This window comes from Phalangium opilio, unplaced genomic scaffold, assembly GCF_054372755.1.
Source record: "Phalangium opilio isolate 3A_F unplaced genomic scaffold, DU_Popi_V2 ptg000042l_1, whole genome shotgun sequence".
NCBI lineage: Eukaryota > Metazoa > Arthropoda > Arachnida > Opiliones > Phalangiidae > Phalangium > Phalangium opilio.
Window position 1 is genome coordinate 3,089,258 of NW_028324166.1, and position 22,577 is coordinate 3,111,834.

Genomic DNA, 22,577 nt, shown 5'->3' on the forward strand with positions numbered 1-22,577 from the left:
CTCGTTAAATTTACCAAAGAAATTAAACTTTGAAGTATATTTAGTGTTATAGTGAATATAACATAAGTGTTCAGATTTTTTAGCAAAATTTGGCTCGGTAATTTTCAGGTGATAAAATTTGTAATAGGCCATAAATAAATGAAAAAAATTGCTTTACTCGAGCACTGTAGTTTAAAATTACGGAAAATTTATTACAATCGCATGGTTACACAAGTATTTTTTTAAATGATCATACAAGTGACACAATTGAAATACCGAAAGCTTGAACGCCCATCACGGCATATTTAAAAATTATTTAGTTCAAAAAAATTCGCTGTCAGTATAGAAACAGTCAAAAACTGGCCCTTTTCAAACATCGGGCTATTGGTCGGGGTTAAAATCAAGGATGATGACGGGAGGAAGCGTGGAACAGTTAGAGTCCGGTGTGAAGATAGAAAATGGGGGAGGAATTCTCGGTCACAATGGCTGGAGGTCTACGTCGGATGAAGGACTTAATACGATCAGAAGTGAGATGAGACTAGAAGCACTGAGCTAACCAAATTCTTCACTTGGCGAAAGTGAATATTCTTGATAAGACACCAACGTTTGGCCCTCTAGTGGCGGTTTCAGAATTTCCCCTCCAAAACGTGAGACACTCGACGCGGTGGTAGACGGCCGAACTAGATTCAAGCACCCGCGTCCGTGTTTCGCCGCTTTAGGATGAGGGGAAGGGGGTAAGAAATATTTTTGGAACTCGACCAATTTTTTTTCTCTCTAGCGTAGGCGCGATTGAAGCGGCATAGAATCCACTTATTGTTCACTAATGCCAGGATCTATTACCAATGCTAGAGCCCTTCACTTCTAGTCTCATCTCACTTCTGATACGATTATAGACCATTTTTACGTCGAAAAGGTCTATTTCTTCTCCATTTTCTAGCATCAAACTGGGCCGATTACAAAATAGTCTGGTGTTTGACCAACTTTTGTCTTAAGGCGGAACGGAACATCCGACGAATGGATTCAAAGACGTTTGGTGGACTGCTAAATTTGAAGCCGTATCTAACGTCTTTGGATGCACATACCGGATGCTACGTCTTAACTACATATCAGGTGTATGTTAATTACGTGTATTGTTACTGTTTTCATTTGGTTGTAGTATATAAAATAGTGCATCAATTTTATGGTTTTATAAGTTTTACATCTCCTAGCGTTTCAGGTAAGGGTTTGTTTTTCGTTTCTGGTAAAAATATTATGGTAATTCCACTGAGAATTGAGAGGACTCCGAATAGACCAAAGGCCACTGATAAATTGGTCGCTTCAATCTGTTAAATAAAAAAGATCAATTAAGCGCCTTCTAGTTCTTTTTACCAAACTACTAGTTTTTACCAATTGCGAAACGAAGGGTGAAATGACGGAACCCAAACTGGAAAAACCACCGGCGATTCCAACCCCGGTTGACCTAATTGACGTAGGAAATAGTTCTGGAGTGTATGGATACAAAAAATTGAAACTAGAATTCACAAAGAATTTTCCAAGAACAACCATTGTTATTTGAGCAGCGTAGATATCTACATATATAAAATATGTTATTACATAAATTCAGCACCATATTGTCGGTATTCGGAATTGCCGAATGCCAAGCGTAATTGGGTATGGGCAAACACCGAATCAGAGCTAAGGTATATTAGCGTCGAGCAGCGTTCAACAACTCTCAGTGTGCTGCACTGAGTACAATTTTTGTCACATTCTGGAAATTTTTAAAATTGCCAAAAAAATAGCTAAATCAATTTGCTTTCAAAAGAGATTTAGATTTTAATGAAGTTAGGTAGGCCTTGGTACTTTTTTGAAGCAGACGCCATTTTAATCGAACCGGAACAACGCATCAAAAATTCGTTCAACAACTTGCGAAGTAGCATTGCCAAAATAAATGCTACAAAGGGGTGGGTTATTGTTGAACGCAGCCATTATTGGAACTGTTCCTTGCCTGTTGGAGCAGCAATAGTTATGAAATACACGATGCCGGTTACTATGAAGCCACTGACCAGTAGAGTTTTACGACCAAAGTATCGTTCTGTTACTAAGCAAAAGCCCATACTTGGCAGTTCAATGAATGCCAGAAGAAAAACGTTCAAAAACATATTTCCCGGCAGAGATTCGGCTGTCAGTCCAACACCCAGGTAGATCAGTCCAGCCACAAACCTAGAAAATTATATTAATTTAAATTAAATACATTGGTCCGACCCAGATTGTAATGTGAAAGGATCTGTTCGAAACGAATTTCTCACCAACAAAAAAACATAATTAAGGAGCGTTTCACCATTTCAACTCCACGGAATAGATCAGTGTAATTGGACCCTGTTCGTTTGCATGACGCACTGTGTGCCTAAAATTACGCGTAATTAAATCTCCACGTCTACACTACTGTGTAAGGATGAAACTTAGCGGGTATTTAGATCAAAACTCTTGAGGCGTGTTGATGTCAATGAAGGGATATCACTAACTAACCTTTATTTGTTGACTGATCTTTTCCAAGTCACTTATAATGTCAGAATGATTTTTGGTGATTCCATTGAACTTCTGAATTCGTTTCACAATAACGGCGCATTCTTTTTGTCTGTCCTTCACTAATAGCCATCGTGGAGACTCGGGTATGGCCCTAATCGACAGGAAATTTACAAGGAATATGTAAAAAAATAGTTTTAACAGAAAACAGTAACATGACCTATTTCCATTTCGCTCACAAGGTTTTGGCTTTGTGGGGTTTACAAGTCATATCGTTACTGTGCTCAACGAGCGCCTATGCGAAAGGCGTTGAGGACCTTGATTAAACACTACTGTCCCTATCGTGAAACTTACCAAAAAAATACAGTGAGACTAGCATAGACGACAGCGACAAAAATATGAAAATGATGCTCGTTTCGAATTAGCCAATATATGCCAGGCAGTAAAGTATAACCGAGTGAATATCCTAATGTAACTGCTATGATACTCAAAAATCCTCTGTATTTTTCTCCGGACATCTCGATAACTATCAAATTTTTTCGTTAGAAGGTCCGAGTTAAGCCTCGTTTGTTTGTAGAGTTTTACCTATAACCATTGCTAAATAATTAGCTGAGAGACCAGTGAATCCGTAAAGAAACTTGGCAACAATGAACCACTCGACTTTAGTGACGAAAATAAACATCACTACTGCAAATGCGCCCGGAATGAGACTCAAAATGCATATTGGACGTCTTCCAAATCTAAAGAAGGAATGTCAAATATTAAAGTGCTGGCATTCAAGTAAAACCTTGGATCGTGTAAAGCATTCATGGGGGACTTAAATACAAGATGCTTTGACGAAATAGTTGACTTAGCAGACGAAAATTTAAAAAAGTGCCTAGTTTTTAATGGGATGTACAGTGCGTTATGTGGGGGCGTCTCAAGAACTATATTTTGAAGTAGTGTTACTGTATTTCCTGGAGTAGTGATTGGTCTATGTCACGTGACTGTAAGCGTGGATTTATATAAACCCCGCCCCTTCCTACATCCGTTATGTGTGGGTACTACTATTTTTTCTCTTCGATTTCCACGGATCTTTTTGGGATCATTTATAGGATTTGGTTTAAATATGTTAAGAAATATTTTCTCAAGAAATGTTTTACCTGTCAGATAGATATGACACAGAAAGTCCCGCAAGCAAATCTCCCGCTTGTTGAACAGAGCTTGCTAATGATATATACCATTCTCGGTCACAAACCAGATTAAACTGAAAAATTGTTTCATAAACGTTTGAGGGTTTATGATTTTACATTAAATTAACTCGGTTACCTTCTCAGTTAAGGTGGATCCTTCAGCGTAAACATCCGATGTATATATCCAAGATTTGCAGGTTTTAATGATCTGAATATGTGGATTCGTCGAATTTACTGTTATTGAACACTGGTTGACACCATCTGATTGGAAGTCTGCATCCGCGCATTGGTATTGTAGTTCAGGGGTCATGAAAACGATACCCATTGTCGTTAGAGCGGTGAATAACGACAAGTAACATATCCAGAGGGTGTATAGCTTTTGATAAGATCCAAATCCACCAATAACATCGACAATGTCCAAGGGTTTTGTTTGTGGTAAATCTTCTGTGTATTTATTAAAACTAATATTTAGTTGAATCTTAGATAAAAACACTTGAGCAAGACTCGGGTCACATTATCTGTGGCTAAATAAGTAAAATGCCGAAAGTATAGATCGGAAATAGAATATCAAATGGGAAACGTGGCGCACAGCGCACTCCTGTAAGTCAAGGCTATGGGCGACAAAGTTTGAAGGAAAACGTATGCTGTAACTCTTAACACGTCAGTATACTGGGTGTTTCCGAAAGGTCTGTCAGAAATTATGGGGGTGTTCTTTGACCAATCACATTTTGCCCCAAGGGCCACCGTTTACAAATTGTTTTGGAGCGCTTCATGGATGACCCCTTAATTAACACAAGGAACTAAAAGACAATGCTAATTAAATTTAAGGAATCATGCGTTAAACACTCCAATCATAACTTTGAAATCAGTGGCACTGAAGGCAAAATGTTAAGGAACATTTTCGACTCTAAGAATACGAAAATAATTTTTGACAGATTTTTCACAAACACGTTGAATTTTTCGCCTCTAATATTATACGACGTGCTACGATTGGCTAAATACGTGACCCAATCTCTTGTTTTTAGTACATTTTTTAGCCCCCTCTGTAATGTTTCATGCGCAAAGCTACACAAGGATGAAATCTTTCTTTGTTCTAAAACCAAATGATTGTTGAAAATGCAAAAGAATAACTTACCCATTTTACAGGAGCTAAAGCGTACGACTCTTGGCATAAAATGAAACCAGGTAATGGTAAAATGAAACCTAAATATCCCATTTGATCGAAGGTAGCAGTTTTCGCGTCGAATGCAAAAGTATTCACCAAGGTAAATCTTATAAACCTAACAGGTGTTTTCATGTACGCATTGATAGGAATGAAATTCAGTGGTAAACGGAAATAGAGTTTTCCATGAAAAAGAATTATAGATCGTTTGTGGGGAAAACAAAGCGAATACCTTTGGCTATTCAGTTGCTCAGCCGTGAATCAAAACTGCTTTCTAGTGCCAGGGCTAGCGGAAAATAACAGAGTTAAAATGAAATTGTTTCAAGGGTACTGATAGCATCTAAAATAAAGATAACTGAATTTGGTAAATTGAGAATAGAAATTAGTTTTTGGTATCAATTTGAGTAGGGAATAAATGAAGGGGACAATCTCTACAAGTGCTGCCTTTGTTTTTCCTTCATTGTCGAATCAACACCCTCGGGGGCCCCTAGGCACTAGGCGTTCGAGGGCCCTGTGCGAAATGGCCGCTGAGAGCTTAAGGGTGATCATCGGTGTCCCCCTGTCCCTTGGTTCCCTAAGCACGTGCCAGCAGTGCCTTGTGGATAATTCGGCACTGTGGCCACCGCTTCAGATTTGTACTCTTGAGCTGCCCTCTTACATTAAATCAAATTTTGGCTCCTGTTTTGCCCCTAACATGCTAACTTATCTTCAACACACTATTTCTACCATTGCCAAAGGCAAACACCATTCAGAACTCGTTAATGTCGAGAGCGGAGCTAAAACTAGGGTGTCCTAGCTTAGCGACCCCTCCACCACTCGACTGTGGTACCATCTATTGGCATTTGTTTAAACTAAACTACAGTGTATAAGCTAGTTCTAAAGTGTATTAAAAATTCTGCAATTGTGCCTCTCAAATTATCAAAATAATAATAATAATAAGTGCTTCTTCAAATTATGATTAACTTTTGTTCAAAATAGTATACTAATTCCTTAACGCTTTAAATGTTATTAGGAATCTATCAGTCAATATATTACCGTATCGTCGATAAATATTGATTAACTACTGTCAAAACTAATAACAGATTTGTAGAAGTGTATGTCATAAACATGTAATCGATAATGTTTTCTTTAAAGACAAATTGAAAGTTGATTCGTTTCTTATCTCAACTATATATAGTCCATTAAAAAAAGAAGAGTTTTTAGCTAAGAGCATCATCGCACGCCCACTTAGCACTATCATGTTTTTGATCGGAGAAGTTTTCTTATTATGTCCAAGATACGACTTGAGAGGGTCATTAGCGATAATATTGAAATATTGAAAGAGAAACAAATTGATTTTGATGGATTACTTTATCGATAAAACATAAAACCAGGTATTTAGTACACTTATACTTCATAGTATAAGATATCATACTATAAATTATAAGTTCGTAAGATATGTTCCATAAGTTTGTCACTGGTTACTGAGAGCTTGAAATGTCATCGTGTTGAGGCGCTGTCAAAGGCTTAGTACAGATCAAAAGGAAGACGAACTGCAAAATTAACCGCTTGTCGCTCCCGAACTAGCCCTCAGTAAGTCTCTAGAATTACGAAGTATAGGAAGTGTCATACTTATGCACTATATCTTATAAACTTATGTATAAATGTATAGATAGTAGCTCTTTGCAATGGTTGCCAACGCTCAAATGAAGAAACGGACTGTTTGCTTATATTTGAATTTAATGTATCAACCAATAAGGAGCTTTTAAATTATCACGTGCTCAAGGATACCCAAGACTTGATTTTTTTTTTCTTTTCTAATCGTATAAAATAATAAATATATTAATTAGAACCATATTAAATAAATTACAAGCAATTAAGTTTCCCCATATGAATGAATGGTTTATTGACCCTTTTGTGTACAAATCCCTTTTTGAAGCAGGGAGGAACCCACTAACGTGAGTTCACAGGTCCGGTAATACTAAAACAAAGCAATATACGCTTTACAATGACAAAACACTAATTATTAAATACAAAGTTACAATTACAAAATAAATTAAAATGGCTACAAGAAACTATTTACAATGGCAGTTTATCTACATATCTCTAAGAGGGACACTACGCATTAGGCTTATCCGCTAGACACTGGGGTCTTTCGATTAAAAAAGGAAAACATTCTAGCCCCTTCATAATCTACTCACAATGATTCTCATTATGTTCTACAAAGGTTACTAGGCTTGTCAACTGCTCGCATAAAGAAACATAACGTGAGAAAAGTTAATGGCTATTTCTGGAGTTTTGTGCCGGATATGCTAATTGAGAGTGACATTTTCTTTTTCCAGATGAACGGTTTTTTTCCATAGAGGAACCATACATTTTCTCTTATGATTAGTTTATCGATCAGCTAGTATATGCGCGATACATGGCGATGTATAAGAAAAGGTCACTCTCTTTGTATTGTAAGTGCCGTGACTAGAAATAATTTGTTTTCAACAAACATGTTTTGGCTAGGTAGTTGACGTTTCCATTTTCTTAACGGATCTTAGAAAATTATAGCTAGTGTGTTTATCTCACGCAAATGACTTGGGATCGTATTGTACACTTAAGAACGCTTCTAACCAATAAAACAGTTATCGAATACTTCACGGCGAAAGACAAAAGACCAGTACAATCTGTGAAACAACGCGATGAAATGTTTGTTAAAGACTTGGCTTTTATTGGTGTTCGGTGATATTTGCGTTGGAAATGGTGAGTTTAAAATGTTATTATTTTTATTGTGTGGTAAGAAAACACGTTAAAGTTAATGAATATTTTATACATATTGACGAAAGTGACTTGTTTGTTTGTGTATTTGTATTAATGCGATTGTTCCTTACCTAATTTGACTAAACTGCATTTTTGTTAATATGCAGTAACACCAGGGGAAAGTTTTAGAATTGGTTTGGCTGAGTTCTTCAATGTTGGAACCCTAATAGTTTAGCTTATTTAGAAAACTTAACGATGCTGATGTTTCAAAGACACTTTAGTGTTTAGTGTCTACATAGACAGCAAACCTTTCCCGGGTTCCAGTCCCTTAAAACACATCTGTATTTGATATTAAAATATAAAATATAATTTAGTTATAGACTATGTGACACTTCAAGCGGAGAAAAAAACGTGTTTACCAGTTTCTGTTGAAATTCTTTTCACGTCATTGGAATTTCTTGAAACAACGCAGGTTGTGTTCGCATTTAATTCGAACTCGAATGGTAATACGAGATATATTTATACCAAAAATAAAATTCCATTCAAGGAGCTTATTATTTTGCAATTTAGGAAGAAGTCAAGCTAATTGTGTCGCCAGTCTTTTATTCAAAGCTGATCTCGATTTAAATGTACCATTTATGTTCTGGGAGATTTTTAGTCACACTCCCCGGAAAAATTCGGTCCTGGACCAATTTCAAGAAATGTCAGCGTATAGTAGCGTCGCTATTATACCTTTAGGAATTCCGAATAACAATCTCTTTGAATGGGTAATAACATTTTTTCTCAGACAATGTACAATATGGAACAGATCAGGCGAACATTTATTGTTAGTAGTGTCGTTGAACTACTCGTGAAATCAGATGCGTCATTCTTATTTCTAGCTTCAAATAGGTGTGTAGTACCGGATCAACACCCCTAGGTACTAGGCGTTCTGGGACCCACTGCGATATGACAGCTGAGAGCTTAAGGCTTTTCATCGGGCGGCCCCTGGGCACGTTCCTACAGTGCCTTGTGGATAATCTGGCACCTGTTTAAAAGGTGTTTTTGGGTGATTTCGAGTCGAAAATGATCTAAGACATTTTGTCGCCCGGAACACCGTTTCCAAGTTATCTTTGGAGTGTTTAAATTAGCAGTTTTTTAATTAAATTTAAGGAGTTCATCGTATAACACTCGAATTTCATCTTGTAAACTGTGGCCCGGACGTCAAAATGCCATGACTCAAAATCACCCAAGAACGTCCACCGTAATTTGTGTCAGATCTTTCAGAAACACCTTGTAGATCTGACATTTACCACACTGGGTGTTTTTCCGTCGTCAGTATAGCAACATTGTACTCGTGATAAGTGTTCGTCTTATTTGTTCTACCCTGAAGATCCAGTCAAATGATGTGTTACTGTATTTAGATTGAATTCACAAAGGCTGAATACAGAGTATTTGACTGGTTGTGGATAGGTTACGAAATTAGGGAGTTGAAGCGTTTGGAAAGACTTATTCGAGAAAGTGGTCTTGGATGTAAATTCAACAGTTTATCACCGTACGACAAGAAACTGTGCAGTCACGACAAGAAACCGGTTAGTTGTTTTAATTTCAATTGCCAAGGGTTAAGCAGTAAATGCCTGCCCCTGAGATTATAAAAAAAAGGTCCACTCGACATAGCTTAAAGGTTACGTGAAATGATGCCATTAACGACAGTTGGAAGTGTACTTTATAGATCAAACTATTGTATCTTTTACCTTTCGTTGCAACTTGTAAGCCTTGCATATTGAAAATATCTTAATTACGGTTAACGTAATCTTACTTAATTCTAAAACGTTTAATTGCCAATGATCCAATGACCACGAATTTCTTGTTCCCAAATTAAGGATTATTGCAGATTTTCAACAGATAAAAAGATGGTGATATTAAAAATTGCCGAGGTTCCTGTTCTCCAGTGTAAAACTGAACGTGTTGTTTACGCTATGTGGAGATACAACGAAAATCATGAGTCACAATTGGTTTACAAAGCCAGTGACAGGAGCCTAATTGCCAATCGTAAAATATTAATTGGAACAATAACCATGGCACCTTTTATGGTTCTTGGAAATGACAGTCGTGGGGAAATCATACCAATAACTGGAATCGATGAAGGATTGATTAAAGCATTTGCTCAATATTTTAATTTTAAGTAATTGAACGCTTCTCAAGCTTTAATCATGATAACTGAATTGATTTGAATTGATTTGAACTGAATTATATGATAGGTACTCGCTACGAACTCCTCGAAACGTTTTATGGGGGAAGCCAACTAAAAATGGAACCTGGAATGGTCTTGTTGGCTTGATTCAAAGACAGGTTTAGAATGATTTTAATTTATTAAAATGATAAAGTTTAAATTTACCATGGATCTTATAAACCTCATAGTCATAGACAAACTTGGGGCCTTTGTCGATACAACAAGCATAGCTTAAACAAAGGGAGATTACAACTGTAGTATTTCAAGGCCATTCTGAATTTTATTTAGGGCTGTGCGAGCCTTGAATTTTTGGTTTCGAGTCGAGTCTCGAGTATTGAAATTTTCCCTTATCGAGTATCGAGCCGAGTCTCGAGTACTCGAATCGAGTATCGAGTAGTTGGAAATTTTGTTTCGAGTATTTATCGAGTAATTAGGAATTGGTTTTGCAGAATTTCAGCACTTTCTGTAAATTTATCGCTCTCACAATAGACATTTAGTGTAATTTTGATCATCGTCAACTTCTTGAAAAATTTCCCAGACAGTATTACTCTTCTTCCCTTTAAATTTAACAAACTAATTCCTCATCAATATCTTCTTCAGAATCTCATTCCTCACCTTAGCCACTAGCCTCGGTTATGATCTAAACTACCCAATAAGCACTAACATGCGTCTGTTGACCAATAAACGCGACTTCCTGGTGGACTTTTATAACTACTACATCCAATTTTCAGAGTTAAAGGCCTTCCAAAAGCAGGTTTGAGTATTTATCGAGCCTTGGTTTAATACTCGAAACTTTTTCGAGTCTCAAAATGTCTTATCGAGTATCGAGTCGAGTACTCGGCTCGATACTCGATCGAGTACTCGCACAGCACTAATTTTATTTCATCACTGTGTAAAGCTTTGCTTGTCAGTGGGGGAAAACAAACATATACGTAAACTTAACGTTGAATATAAAGTTCCATAGAATGTGCTGCCGTCTATTAGAAACTAATTGAGGCAAGGCTAGAAAATAATAATAATTTCTGGAAATGTATAGGGGCTACTCCGAATCGTTTCAATATAGTTATATCCGAAGGTCCGCCATGTTATTGATTTACACAAATTAAATCAATTAATTTTATTAATCATATTAATTTACATTTCCAGGAAATTGATTACGGATTTACGGCTTTATCCATCACACCCGAAAAACAAGGCGTGATTGATTATAGTATACCGAATTTCTTCGATTCAGTCACATTCCTTACAAGAAAACCCAGAAAACTGTCAGCAGTGTACGCTTTAGTTCTCCCTTACACCTTCGATGTTAGATTTCTTTTATTTTAAAACTTAATAATTTAATACTACGGATTAGCTTCAAAAATAGGTTTATTTATTTATTTATTTTCCAGGTTTGGATCTATGTTTTTATAACCCTGCTACTAGCACCATTGATAGTCCACGTTGTATTTAAAATGATTCCTGTCCCTGAACGTGGAATCCCATTTTGGGGTTGGTCACACGCTGCATTGTATATGTTTGGTGCTGTGACTCAACATGGTCAGTTTTAATTAACTTTTATTTTGAGCTGTGCTAAATTTAACTTTTGTCCAATAACTTTTACAGGAAGTGGAACGGCCCTTCCGCAACCAAATTCGATACGAATCATAATCGGATCATTTTGGTTATTTTCATTCGTTTTCTTCACGGGTTATGCCGGGACTCTCGTTTCTTTTCTCAACTTTCCTTCAACGGAGGAACCCGTTGACACCATAGCAATATTATTGAAAAACGCTAAGAATGGCCATTTTAAAGTGGGCACTATAGCGGATTCCCAAGTGTTGGAGATACTTAACGTAAGAGCTAATTAATCATTAAGTCATTAAAGTAATGAATTACATTGTTGAAACGGAGCCTCCGAGATATCTCGGAGGCTCCGGTTGAAACATTCGACGGCGAGCAGTCAAGATAGAATTAGTTCATCCTTGATTGGATATTTGGTACGGAGTTAACCGGCGTTAGTATGTAATTAATGCTAACCAACAAATAAGTTATTGGTTACCGGTTTTAGAAGATAATTGATTAGGCACTGTACGTAGCATGAGGTGGGGGAACTTCAGCCATAATAGACCATTTCGATGTAACTGAGAAGACACTGTAATAAAATTCTGCCCTTCATCTCACTTTTAGGCGCCTGCGCTATAGTCATTTTGTATGATGTGAGTGCGCAGAGATGGCAATGTACCAGGATCAATCTCCTTTTATGTTCTGATACAGACGGTTTCCAACTTTCTACCCCCTTTTTTAAGTCGAAAACGTCTATTGCCTTTTATCACTATGTCTACAAAACCATCTTCAAGGCCCACAGCTTTGAGCCAATGGGATTTCCACCGAATGTATCAATGTCGTTTCGAATATTAAGTTAGAAATATTTTAAAAACTTTTAAAAACACTTGTTTTGTCCGGTGACCAATGACTTGTCTTCATTTATTATCATCAGTTCCCAGCTCCTTCGGAACATCAACGCGTATCCAGACTCGTTACCGGTGAACGCTACTTAACTGTATCCATGTTTAATAATTACTTTTATTTTAATAGGTTTCTGATGTCAAGGGAATTTTCAAAATTCTTAAAACTGAAATGGAGGAATCTAGAACAGAAGCGGTGGTTGCCGATCACGAAGCGGGAATTGAATTGGCAACTCACGAGAACTTTGCTTTGATTTCGGCATCGTCCTTGATGGAAGCTACTGCGGCGAAGATGGGAATGGATCGAGTCCTATTCGCCAAGGATAGATTCTACTTTTTTCAGTATGGTTTAGGATTTCCCAAAGGATCACTTTTCAGAAGCATAATCAATGTTCCGTAAGATTATAATCCGTGTATAACAGTGTTTCCCAATGTTTTCGATGTTGCAACACATGTTTTGCTCCATGTGACTTATCATTACACAAGAAATACGATTTTCGAATGTTTTGAACAACTGGTCTTGCCATATACCACCAAAATGTTTAAAATAAATTTAAAGTAATGTCACTAGACACCTTGTGGTATGCCCGTTTTCAGTAGTGTCAGGGGTAGATTTAATTTTAGAGGTAGGAATGGAGAACAGAGTAATGTGGGCGCGCGTCAAAGTCCCGAACTCTCTTCCCCGGGAAGGGGGTATGAATGAAGAGGCGGGTCATAGCGACAGAGGTAAAAAGGAATTACGTATTTTTCACCGTCCCCGTCAGCAAGGTCATCAAAACGTAGTTTAAGTGAGCCAATAAGATGATTTAAACTTTTCGTTACGTGTTGGAGGGAGGGGTTCTATACTGGGCTATGAGTCTGACTAAAGTAAATGCTAACCGTTCTCCGTTCCTACTTCTAAAATTAAATCTATCCCTGGTAGTGTATTATGTCAATTTAGTCTAAGTGATTGTGTAGTTTTCCAATCTTATCACATCTAAATGTGTTGCAACTCGGCGTTTGGAAAACAATGGTGTAAAACTTATTGTTACTCCACCTCTTATCTTTTACTTCAAGTCTTTACAGGTTGATTGAAGCCGGGATCATGAACAAAGGCTGGATGGATATGGTCAACAAACGAAAGATTCAGTTTGGAATACGTAATGGGAGTGAAATATTTAATGAAGAGGACGAACTTTCCACCGAAAAAACATTGCGTCTCAAAGAAATTCAAGGAGTTTTCCTCGTTACCTCTTTCGCTGTAGCCACTTGCTTCGTCGCTTTCTTTGTGGAAACCGCTTGGGGTGTACTTGATCGACAAAGAAATGGAAACCGGGAAATTCTGTTGGAACTTAATAACTATAAAACTAAAATGAAAAGGAAGAGTGAGGACAAATGCGTTCAATGTGATATTGGCCGACTTAGACACAAACAAGTTGGAAAAACCAAAATATTACCTCTCCGAGTCAAGAGGTCTACTACTACAAACTTATCTACCTAGATATGGAATTATTTCTCTTTTTTTGAAGTAAAAATTTACGAATTATTGAAGCAGTATTCCAAGCATTGCAAATATGCAGTAAAGCAGACTACATTTTACATTCAATAAGGATAAATCTTGGACACATGGAAATCAGTCAATGGGGAAAAGAAGTGTATAAATTTTGGAGAGATATAACCTTTATGTGTTTGTAAAGGCCCAATTGTCTACGCTTCAGCTGTTTACCGTATATACTCATAGCTACATTCACAACTGGTTTGCAGTGTAAACACTATCGTCTTGTCTCACCTCAACCAAAGAGAGTATAGGGGTGGAGTTGAAAGAGGGGAAAATCTTGTTGCTCTTTTCTACCGCGCATCTTGAATGCGCAGTACCGAGGCATTTCCGTTTGAGATATTAAATCGTAGGTGGCACGACTGAGCCGGAAACTCTCTCGTACCGCTGGTATAATTTAGGGGCAACATTGTGATTTAGCTTTGTGGAGCGGGGGAGCTTCAACTCCTCCCCTATACTCGCTTTGCCTCAACAATATTCTTAGGTTGCCAACATGCGTGTTAAGGTTAAACAACACCAAAGCTGATTTGTGGCTAGACGCACTGAAAGTCTTGCGCACCATAAAAAGAATGAAAACTCCGTAGCTAATACCCGTTTACCATTAGCCCTTTCACTGGTCTAATTGCCAACATGATCTTTTCTTCTATTATAATATCTAAACCACATTATTTAAACGTGTATTTAACTTTCGGCTCACTCTGAACCGTTAATGTCTCTTCAATACAGACACGAAAATCAAAACCCATAGTTTACTACACCTTGGGCCTCAATTATTTACTCTTTAGTTCACTAGGCCTATTACGGATAATACTTGATTTAACCGACAGACACACACGATCGTTACAGAACCTCTCCGTGACATACGTCACTAGGAGAGGTAAAAATGAAATATGTGATGCTTTGGAGCATCATATTGTTTCTGTAGTAATCATAAGTTTAGTGTGTTGCCTTGAATTTTTAAACAATGACGCGAAAGCAATTGTCTGCTACATTATTTGTGAGTGTAATATTTTCCTCTATGGAGTTAATCGTGCTAATATTGAATTGTTGGATATTTTTAGATCCTGCTTGATCAGCCTGTTTTCTGTTACAGAAATGTTAGATTGGCTTGATAACACATTCCATGGAATTATAAGATTTAATCAATTATTGTTTATTATATATACAACTTGATGCAATTAAAATTTGATGTCTATAAATGTACGTTCAAAATATTTGCATCTTTTGCTAACTCGTGAAACAACGAGTGCTTGTTTTTGAGAAGATTCCGCGGTGTTTCAAACTCGACAACTTGACCTTGGTCGAGAACCATCACTCTGTGCAATGATTATTAAACGTTTCTGAATTATGCGTTGTATTTTTATAAGAGTTATAAAAAATACCTGTCATAGTCCAATATGGTGTTTATTCTGTGCGCAATGGTGATAACTGTGGAGTTTACAAATTCTTTCCTGATTGTCGCTTGTATGAGATCGTCAGTGTCCATATCTACCGAGGCCGTCGCTTCGTCCAGGATCAGTATTTTAGTGTTTCTCAACAATGCCCGAGCTAAACACACCAATTGGCGCTGACCAACGCTATTAAATATATTGAGAATTTAGAGTATAACTTCTTATGAAGGCAATTGTGTTTACCTAAAGTTGCCTCCTCCTTCAATGAGAGCGTGATCGAGCCCACGGTCAAGCGATTTCACGAAAGATTTGAGGTGAGAGTGTTCAAGAGCGAGCCAAAGCCGGTGGTCGTCGTGTTGGCCGAAGGGATCGAGGTTTTGTCTTAGAGTGCCCGAAAAGAGGATGGGCTCTTGGGGAATGATGGTCAATCTCGATCGCAAATCCGATAATCCCATTTCACTGACATCTACTCCGTCAATTACAATCTGACCACTTACTTTCTCAATCAGTCGAAATAACGCCAAGGTCATTGAACTTTTTCCCGCCCCCGTGCGACCCACCACTCCCACCTTCTCTCCTGGTTCGATGATCAGGTTAAGGTTCTTCAATACGAGGTCCAGTTCTTCGCGATATCTGGTGCAGTAATCGCGAAACACAAGTTTCCCTTTTTGTGGCCATTCGGGAGAGAGGTTCCATTCTGGTTTGTCCCATTCAGCCTCCGATTCGAGATTACAATATTCATAAATTCGTTCAACAGACACTAAACACGTTTCCACTTCGGTCAACAACATAACTAGTCGCTTTCCAAACGCAATGAGCTAACACGAAATGAAAAAAAAAATATCTTCGAATTTAAAATGTTGGATAAATTAAAAGTAATATTGATATCCACCCCAGCAGCGTTGCATATGACAAATCCAACAATTCCCGGAGATAGAGATCCTTTATTAAGTACTGCGAAGAGAGAGGCGCTAAACAACAAAACATTCCCCAGGAGGTTCAAACGTAAATTTAACCATCTGCAATTGTAAACAAAAGTGAATCTTAATGAGGACAAAGCAACCCCAAACAAACTAAAGATTTACAATCGAACGTCCATCAAACAAACGAATGAAACATAATCAAACCAAAGATTCAAAATAAAACTACAGTAAAACGTAACGAATCTGAAGATTCATAATCAAACAAACGAAGAAAACAGATGAAATGATCAGGATTTACAATTAAACAAAGGAATGAAACATAATGAAATCAAAGATGCAATCAAACCAAGGACCAACAGAATCACAGTCATCATGATATGAATAAATTTTAACATCTTATGGATTTCCAACTATGCCAGATGGCCACCAAATATGCGTTTCAAGATTAACGTACCTTTGAGCCATATTCATCATGTAAGTAGCCGCATTGCTATCGTCAACTTGTTTGAGAAACCGAGACTCTAATTTATTTGCTGCGTTGCAAACTTTGATAACCGTAGTTCCAGATACTGAACTAGAAACGTGGGAGAAGAGAAATGAATTCCGAATGCCTACAATCCTTTTAAGTTGAAGACTAGTCTTCACGAAAAAACGCTAGAAATCAAAAATAATTATTCTATAACAAAGTGAAAAATTCAAAATGACCACTGATTTACCTGAATTAAACCAAACCCAATAAATACAAGTATAACTGGTACAATGAAAACGGGTAATTGAACGGTAGTTGCGATGATCATTGCAAAACTACCCACTAAGAGAAAGAACGAGGACCGCATCGTACAGAGTAGTTGCTTGTCCAAGGCATCTACATCTTGCGAGAAGCGATTAAGTATTCGTCCACTTGGGGTGGTATCGAAGAAAGATAATGGTGAACGAAGAACACTATAAAGCATTTTTTGGTGGAATAACTTCGTAACCCTGACCGAAGCGTATGCTGAAAAAGCCACCGAGGTGAATGATGTAACGCATATCCCAACACCTAGCAATCCATATGTTATTAGACGCGTTTTTCTTAAGTCTATTTCCACTTTTGGTCCATATTTTGAGTCTTCACTCCACAAGGACATCCAATACAAAGAGCCCTGATAAAAGCTATGGTTAAATAATAGTAAAACCAGTATTGTAACACCAAAATGGATTCCCATGGACTTCAAATATTCTTTGCATACAGGTAATGAGTTCTGAAATATGGAATAATGAGTGGTATGAACCAAGAACACTTTGTTAGTGGTATCAGAATTAACGAATTCGTACATGACCTTTCTGAAGGTTCTCCGCAGTGGTTAGTTTAGACTGTCCTCCTTTTTTGGAGTTGAAATTAGTATGGTCTTTTATTGACTCTTCTTGTCTTGATGAAATAAGACTGCAAATGTGTGTGATGAAAGCAATTAATAATCCGCAGTCTAAAATTCATTTCAAAAAATTGTACCTTTCATTGCAAACCGCGTCAGTGTCGTTCATGTGATGTTCGAAATAATCACGGGCAATTCCCTCCCTGCTCATGATCTCGTCGTACGTCCCCCTTTCTATGATCGCCCCGTTGCTCATGAAGACTATCTCGTCCACATGCCGTAGAAATGCCAAATTATGTGTCACCAAAAGTCTGGTCTATTCGAGAAAGTAAGTTATCAAAAACATTTGAAGGGGGAAAAAATTCATTATTTGGTCAATTGTAAGTAATAAGTTAGTTACATTATTTCTAAGTAATCCATTTCTCCCAATGACTTCGTTGAATATATGCTTAGCAACGTGTGCATCCACAGCTCCCAATGGGTCATCCAAGAGAAAAATATCATCTGTCCGATAAACAGCTCTAGCCACGTTGACTCTTTGTTTTTGACCACCGCTCAAATTGATACCCTACATGTTAGTACAACCAGTTACTTGGTTTCAAGAATGTTTAACAAAATCTTAGGCATAGGCTTTGCGCCAATAAATTCTAAAGCTGTTATTTCATTTTACGAACCCTTTCACCGATTTCGGTCTCGTCATAGGCGGGTAGATGATTAAGATCGTATTGAAGGGCGCATGCGCGTGTGACCTTGTTGTATCTTTCCTCATCCATGTCATCGATGAAGAGTATGTTCTCTTTCAATGAAGCGTTCTGAATCCATGGCTGTTGAGGGACGTACGATATTTTCCCTGACACCCTCACTTGACCCTCCAATTTCTCCATCTCGCAAACCAACGCCGACAACAGAGAAGACTTTCCAGAACCAACGGGTCCAACAATGGCCACCAGTGATCCTCGTGGTACTTTGAAGTTGATATTTCGCAGAAATGGATGATCAGTTTTATTCCAACTGAATGTGGCCTTCGACATTGCAACACCTAAAAATGTCGATAAGAGATATTGGTTAGAATATAATTATTCTGACTAGATTAATGCAAATTTACTATAATTGTCGTTAATTAATCCTTGCTGTACGTATTCCACCGTTTCGTTGCTGTTTAAAACTTTATTTATTCTTGATAGTGACACCTTGGTCTGCGAGATGAAATAATGGAAATGATCAACAAAATAACTATTAAGAGTTGAAATTCGTCATCTTTTCTCACCAGGACTAAGGTATCAACAATATCTGGTAGAAAGAACAATGTAAGAGACAGTGATCGAATTAGTTGATACGAGACGAACATTTTGGTTGAAGTCAGAACATGGTTTTCGTCGATCACCAGGAACGTACCAAAGCTCGAAATTGTAATCTGCAACATGTTAATCAATTCAAGTCTTAATGTTCCGCTAATCATCGATAACTGATTCGAGCCTTCATGTGAAGAAGAAACAGAACCTCTTGAAACCCACAAAAAACCTAAGGCTTAACTTTCCATACTGAACAAGTAATGACAGAAGTAAAGAATAGTTATGCTGATTGCACTTACTAGGAAGGGTACTGCATGGAAAATACCCATGTTGACTGCAGACAATATTCCCTGTTTTCGTAATTTAGATATTTCCACATTTCTAAAGTTGGTTACAATTTTTTCGTACGATTTTTCCCACGCGTACAGTTTCAAGATTCGAATACCGTTCAGTATTTCACTCATCATTTTCATCCTTTTGTCTTTAGTTTTCATTAGTTTCCCCTTAAAACACGCAATAAAAATCCAGTCAATATTGATTAGATTGACCAATGAGAGGCTAGTTAGTAGAAGAAGGGCTGTTTTGCTACGTCATAATTCGTATGAGTTAGAAGTTTATGAAACAGAAAACTCTACAAAATTTCATGGTGATCAAATTGATTGGTTTAACAAACCTGCAATTGTTTAGTTTTTCTTGAAACGTAAAAGTTAACTGGAATTGTTGCTAGTAGCATCACGAGTCCCACGAACGCCGAATATCCCAGTTGTTGATACAGAAAGTAAAAGCAAAGACAAATCTGTGCCAATATTGACCACATCGTGCCGAGTTGCAACGAAAAAAATACGAATCGTTGCGTATCGACATACATGGTATTCAGAATCTCGCCTATTGTTAGCGAGCGGTGATCAGAACTGGATAAGCGAAGGGTCTGAAAGTAACACGTGTTAGAGAATGTGGTTTATAATTAATTTTATGGCATTGCTACCTTTTTGTAAAGAACGTGCATTGTGGTCGATTTCAGTCTCAGGCCTAACTTTGTGTTACAAATGGCGCTGCCTTCAATCAATAAAGATTGCATCAAACTGACAAAACCCATCAAGGAAGCGTAGAAAATTCCTTTCCATAGAAAGTCATCGTTCGAGGAGTAGTCGATTATAAGTCTAAATAGAAAACTTTTCATTTCAGCTGGGGACTTAAGCTGAAGTAACAGTTTTTCTCATTACGTATTTATAACCAAAGTTGCGTTTGGTACTGTCTAAGCGAAACTTCTGATACAATCCATACTTATTCGCGATAGAAGGGGAAGAAATGTATTATTTACCCTATTATGAATGGAATGGTGCATTCAAATATATCGGATAATATTTGGAAAATAGCTCCAAAAAGTAGCAAAGGCCAGAAGGTTTTCAATAACGGTATCATGATAGAAACGACTTCATTATTATTTTCTTGTGAATTGTTTAAGAAACTTTTCATTTCTTCGTTATCTTTCATGGAGTGACTAAATAGTAAATTTTATTTCGTTGATAAAATATGGTAATGTGACCATGGATATGTATAAATACTAACGTATAATGGATTATCAAGTAGGCCGAAAGCTGGCCAAAAAATACCCGTTACACCCGCGAATTGAGACGGCTTTAAATCTAGGTGGAAATAGCTAGGTCACGATGGAAAAAGGAACTATATCTCTCTGGTAAATCCCGAGTGGTGGGTTTAATTTTGCCCATGCGCAAAGAGAAAAAATACGAATTTCTCTCTCACTCACAAAATTGGGGGTTGGAATCTTTACAAGTCATATTTTATTCTTTGCTGATCTGGCGCCTAAGCGAAATACCTTGTGGAACGGAATCCATGATACGTTAGTATTTATACATATGCAAGATGTTACAGGCATACCTCTGTCGATATTTAAAGTGTTTTTCGAATTTTTTAGTTCCTGTTATAGCTTTATCCGAGAGATTCAACTCGTATACATCTGGTAGTTCAATATTGTTCTTCCAACCTCTCCACAAGGCACTGAAAATAAGAATTTCATTAATGAAGTGCATTTTCCTGATTAACTTCTTACTTACTTTGTAAGCCAAGAATGAAACATACGAGAAAGAAACGATGCATCTTCTTCTGGTGATACCTAGAAAGGATTATTCAAATTCAAAATATACCAAGATTATTTCAACGTGTATTACTTTTTCGTCGGGTCGATCATCTAGGTGTTTTACATATTTCCTTTTTGTGTCAGACAAAGTGTTGAGGATCATTGTAATTATTATCAGGGGATACGAGACGGATTTCATTACTAGTCCGAAGAGTTCACGTTTTTGATTCTGGAAATACATCTAAAAAATATAAGTCCACTCTAATTATTTTTATAAACCCGTTACTAACATCATCACGGTAGTAATCCATGATTGCGGATCTCAGAGTTATTGTTTGAGATATTGCTAGTAGGAACCAGAATAACAACTGAATCCCGGACAATAAAAGCCCACAATAACTTCCATATACGATATATAACATTGCTAATACCTGTTGACGAGTCCAACAAAGACATGATTTCAAATAGGTCCTATTATTATTAAGGAAACACTTACGTAAGTTCCGAATAAAATAGCTTCCGAAAAATTATCGACCAAATCATAATCTCCCTGATAAATTTGCTTACCCAATTTGAAGGCTGTAAGCGATGTTAGTAAGGCAACCAAAAGCTTATAATTGAGATTTGTTTTGAGAGCATTTTATGAAGTAAGTACAACGCCAATTTTTAATACTTACAAGTTTTCTGACATTGAGACTGGAAAACCATGATATTCTGTTCCTTGTTTTCCAAATCAGAGCCATTTCGAAGGGCAAGAACAACCAGAGTACGGCACATGGTGCCCAAACTAAAGCAGTCTTTTGAAAGCATGGCGTGAAGTCGGGGTCGTCCATATGCCACGTTAAATTTGTATCCTGTAAAACGAAACGACTTCTCAAACGCGTTTATTTTAAGGTTGTTTCGCAATTCTTAAAAGCATCTGGTATTTTTGTTTTAAAAGGAGCAAGAGTTCGAGCTTTTACGCGTATGGTATTTAAATTATATTCACATTAAATTTATTACGCTAAATCTAAAGGTGATATTTTCTACGTTTTAATCTTTTAAAACACCGTCAGCATTTGAATTTCATAAAATTAATGTGTTATGTAATTACCAATAGACGTTTAAACGAAACTATCAAACCGGACATAAACGGATTATAAACAAGGCGGTTTTCTTACCCAAAATGTGGATTGACATATAGGTAGTGCCATTTTTTTTTAAATTATAAAAGGTATTTATTTTAAATTAATATGGTGTCCTAGACTATAACCAACAAAAATCGCTCTCGAAATGAAAGCTAGACTTATTTATAATCACTCGTATCTCCCACTCAAAGAACTTTACTCTTCAGTTCAGAAATGACAAGTACGTCGATTATTTTAAGCTTACAACGCTTAGTAGAAACACCGCCTATCGGTTTTTTAAACAATTTTGCTGATCGTTGCACATTTTATAATCATAATGTTTGTCTTGTTAGATTCAGCAATAAATCTTTAAATGTTCTCTTCGTGTTTTGGCGGTAGACCGTCAGACTTAAGACTGAATGGAATTTCTTGTAACAAAGTATTACGTCTAACCTTCGTTAATTTGTTGGCGATCTAGTCGAGTATGTTATTGATAAAATGTCGGTTATTTCGAAGATAAATGACTTAAAATCTGCCAAATCTGCATATTTATACGATAAGACATAAGCCTTCAATGTAAATAATACTACTGAAATTACATATAATTATATCTAAAATGGGAAACATCTTTCAAAATATCTTACAAGAAATAAATAGCGAGCAATCATTTTCAATTTAATGTT

The 22,577-nt window shown here is 37.0% G+C and overlaps 4 protein-coding genes and 1 long non-coding RNA gene across 10 annotated transcripts; 2 read left to right on the forward strand and 3 right to left on the reverse strand.

Annotated features, from left to right (window-relative positions):
• Positions 1-1,157: 1,157 nt before the first annotated feature.
• Positions 1,158-1,524, reverse strand: LOC149678356 (solute carrier family 22 member 15-like). The gene is made up of 2 exons (XM_089836336.1): positions 1,366-1,524; positions 1,158-1,301 (listed from the first exon to the last, which is right to left on the reverse strand). The coding sequence occupies exons 1-2, from the start codon at positions 1,522-1,524 to the stop codon at positions 1,158-1,160; spliced, it is 303 nt and encodes a 100-aa protein (XP_089692462.1).
• A 289-nt stretch (positions 1,525-1,813) lies between these two features.
• Positions 1,814-4,922, reverse strand: LOC149678357 (organic cation transporter protein-like). Its single transcript, XM_089836335.1, has 8 exons — positions 4,789-4,922; positions 3,790-4,097; positions 3,624-3,727; positions 3,067-3,221; positions 2,836-3,007; positions 2,485-2,635; positions 2,265-2,362; positions 1,814-2,178 (listed from the first exon to the last, which is right to left on the reverse strand). The coding sequence occupies exons 1-8, from the start codon at positions 4,823-4,825 to the stop codon at positions 1,944-1,946; spliced, it is 1,260 nt and encodes a 419-aa protein (XP_089692461.1). The 5' UTR covers positions 4,826-4,922; the 3' UTR covers positions 1,814-1,943.
• A 689-nt stretch (positions 4,923-5,611) lies between these two features.
• On the forward strand, positions 5,612-14,932 carry LOC149678358 (glutamate receptor ionotropic, delta-2-like). Its single transcript, XM_089836332.1, has 15 exons — positions 5,612-6,188; positions 6,251-6,387; positions 6,467-7,061; positions 7,137-7,253; positions 7,341-7,542; positions 7,914-8,042; positions 8,110-8,306; positions 8,943-9,110; positions 9,402-9,703; positions 9,780-9,870; positions 10,898-11,056; positions 11,143-11,290; positions 11,357-11,586; positions 12,329-12,594; positions 13,255-14,932. The coding sequence occupies exons 5-15, from the start codon at positions 7,482-7,484 to the stop codon at positions 13,676-13,678; spliced, it is 2,175 nt and encodes a 724-aa protein (XP_089692458.1). The 5' UTR covers positions 5,612-6,188; positions 6,251-6,387; positions 6,467-7,061; positions 7,137-7,253; positions 7,341-7,481; the 3' UTR covers positions 13,679-14,932.
• LOC149678359 (multidrug resistance-associated protein 1-like) lies at positions 14,852-22,089 on the reverse strand. Of its 6 annotated transcripts, none has more exons than XM_089836327.1 (23): positions 21,949-22,089; positions 21,466-21,642; positions 21,285-21,367; positions 21,079-21,219; positions 20,880-21,017; positions 20,766-20,824; positions 20,590-20,709; positions 20,012-20,191; positions 19,676-19,850; positions 19,364-19,618; positions 18,990-19,193; positions 18,666-18,812; positions 18,504-18,594; positions 18,073-18,437; positions 17,799-17,966; positions 17,536-17,714; positions 17,361-17,469; positions 16,763-17,287; positions 16,501-16,700; positions 16,016-16,142; positions 15,367-15,941; positions 15,115-15,309; positions 14,852-15,048 (listed from the first exon to the last, which is right to left on the reverse strand). In XM_089836327.1, exons 1-23 carry the CDS (start codon positions 21,965-21,967, stop codon positions 14,925-14,927), a joined length of 4,356 nt encoding a protein of 1,451 aa, XP_089692453.1. In that variant the 5' UTR covers positions 21,968-22,089; the 3' UTR covers positions 14,852-14,924. The 6 variants fall into 6 exon arrangements, with proteins under 6 accessions (XP_089692453.1, XP_089692454.1, XP_089692452.1 ...); XM_089836328.1 differs by having other exon boundaries at positions 21,079-21,259; positions 21,356-21,398; XM_089836326.1 differs by having other exon boundaries at positions 21,285-21,398.
• LOC149678360 (uncharacterized) lies at positions 21,841-22,509 on the forward strand. Its single transcript, XR_016366061.1, has 3 exons — positions 21,841-21,971; positions 22,033-22,135; positions 22,248-22,509. It is a non-coding gene; the product is annotated as an uncharacterized LOC149678360 (long non-coding RNA).
• The last annotated feature ends 68 nt before the right edge of the window (positions 22,510-22,577 follow it).

Coding starts and splice junctions, on each gene's coding strand:
- LOC149678359 (XM_089836326.1), bottom strand. CDS start 21,981: ATGGCACTACCTATATGTCAATCCACATTTTGG. Junction 21,220..21,284: donor CTATTTTATTCGGAACTTAC/GTAAGTGTTTCC, acceptor ACTCGTCAACAG/GTATTAGCAATGTTATATAT. Junction 17,967..18,072: donor AGACCGAAATCGGTGAAAGG/GTTCGTAAAATG, acceptor ACTAACATGTAG/GGTATCAATTTGAGCGGTGG.
- LOC149678356 (XM_089836336.1), bottom strand. CDS start 1,524: ATGGTTGTTCTTGGAAAATTCTTTGTGAATTCTAGTTTCAATTTTTTG. Junction 1,302..1,365: donor CACCCTTCGTTTCGCAATTG/GTAAAAACTAGT, acceptor TTTATTTAACAG/ATTGAAGCGACCAATTTATC.
- LOC149678357 (XM_089836335.1), bottom strand. CDS start 4,825: ATGCCAAGAGTCGTACGCTTTAGCTCCTGTAAAATGG. Junction 3,728..3,789: donor GATCCACCTTAACTGAGAAG/GTAACCGAGTTA, acceptor ACAATTTTTCAG/TTTAATCTGGTTTGTGACCG. Junction 2,636..2,835: donor AGTCTCACTGTATTTTTTTG/GTAAGTTTCACG, acceptor CCTGTCGATTAG/GGCCATACCCGAGTCTCCAC.
- LOC149678358 (XM_089836332.1), top strand. CDS start 7,482: ATGAAATGTTTGTTAAAGACTTGGCTTTTATTGGTGTTCGGTGATATT. Junction 9,111..9,401: donor GCAGTCACGACAAGAAACCG/GTTAGTTGTTTT, acceptor TCCCAAATTAAG/GATTATTGCAGATTTTCAAC. Junction 11,587..12,328: donor AAGTGTTGGAGATACTTAAC/GTAAGAGCTAAT, acceptor TTATTTTAATAG/GTTTCTGATGTCAAGGGAAT.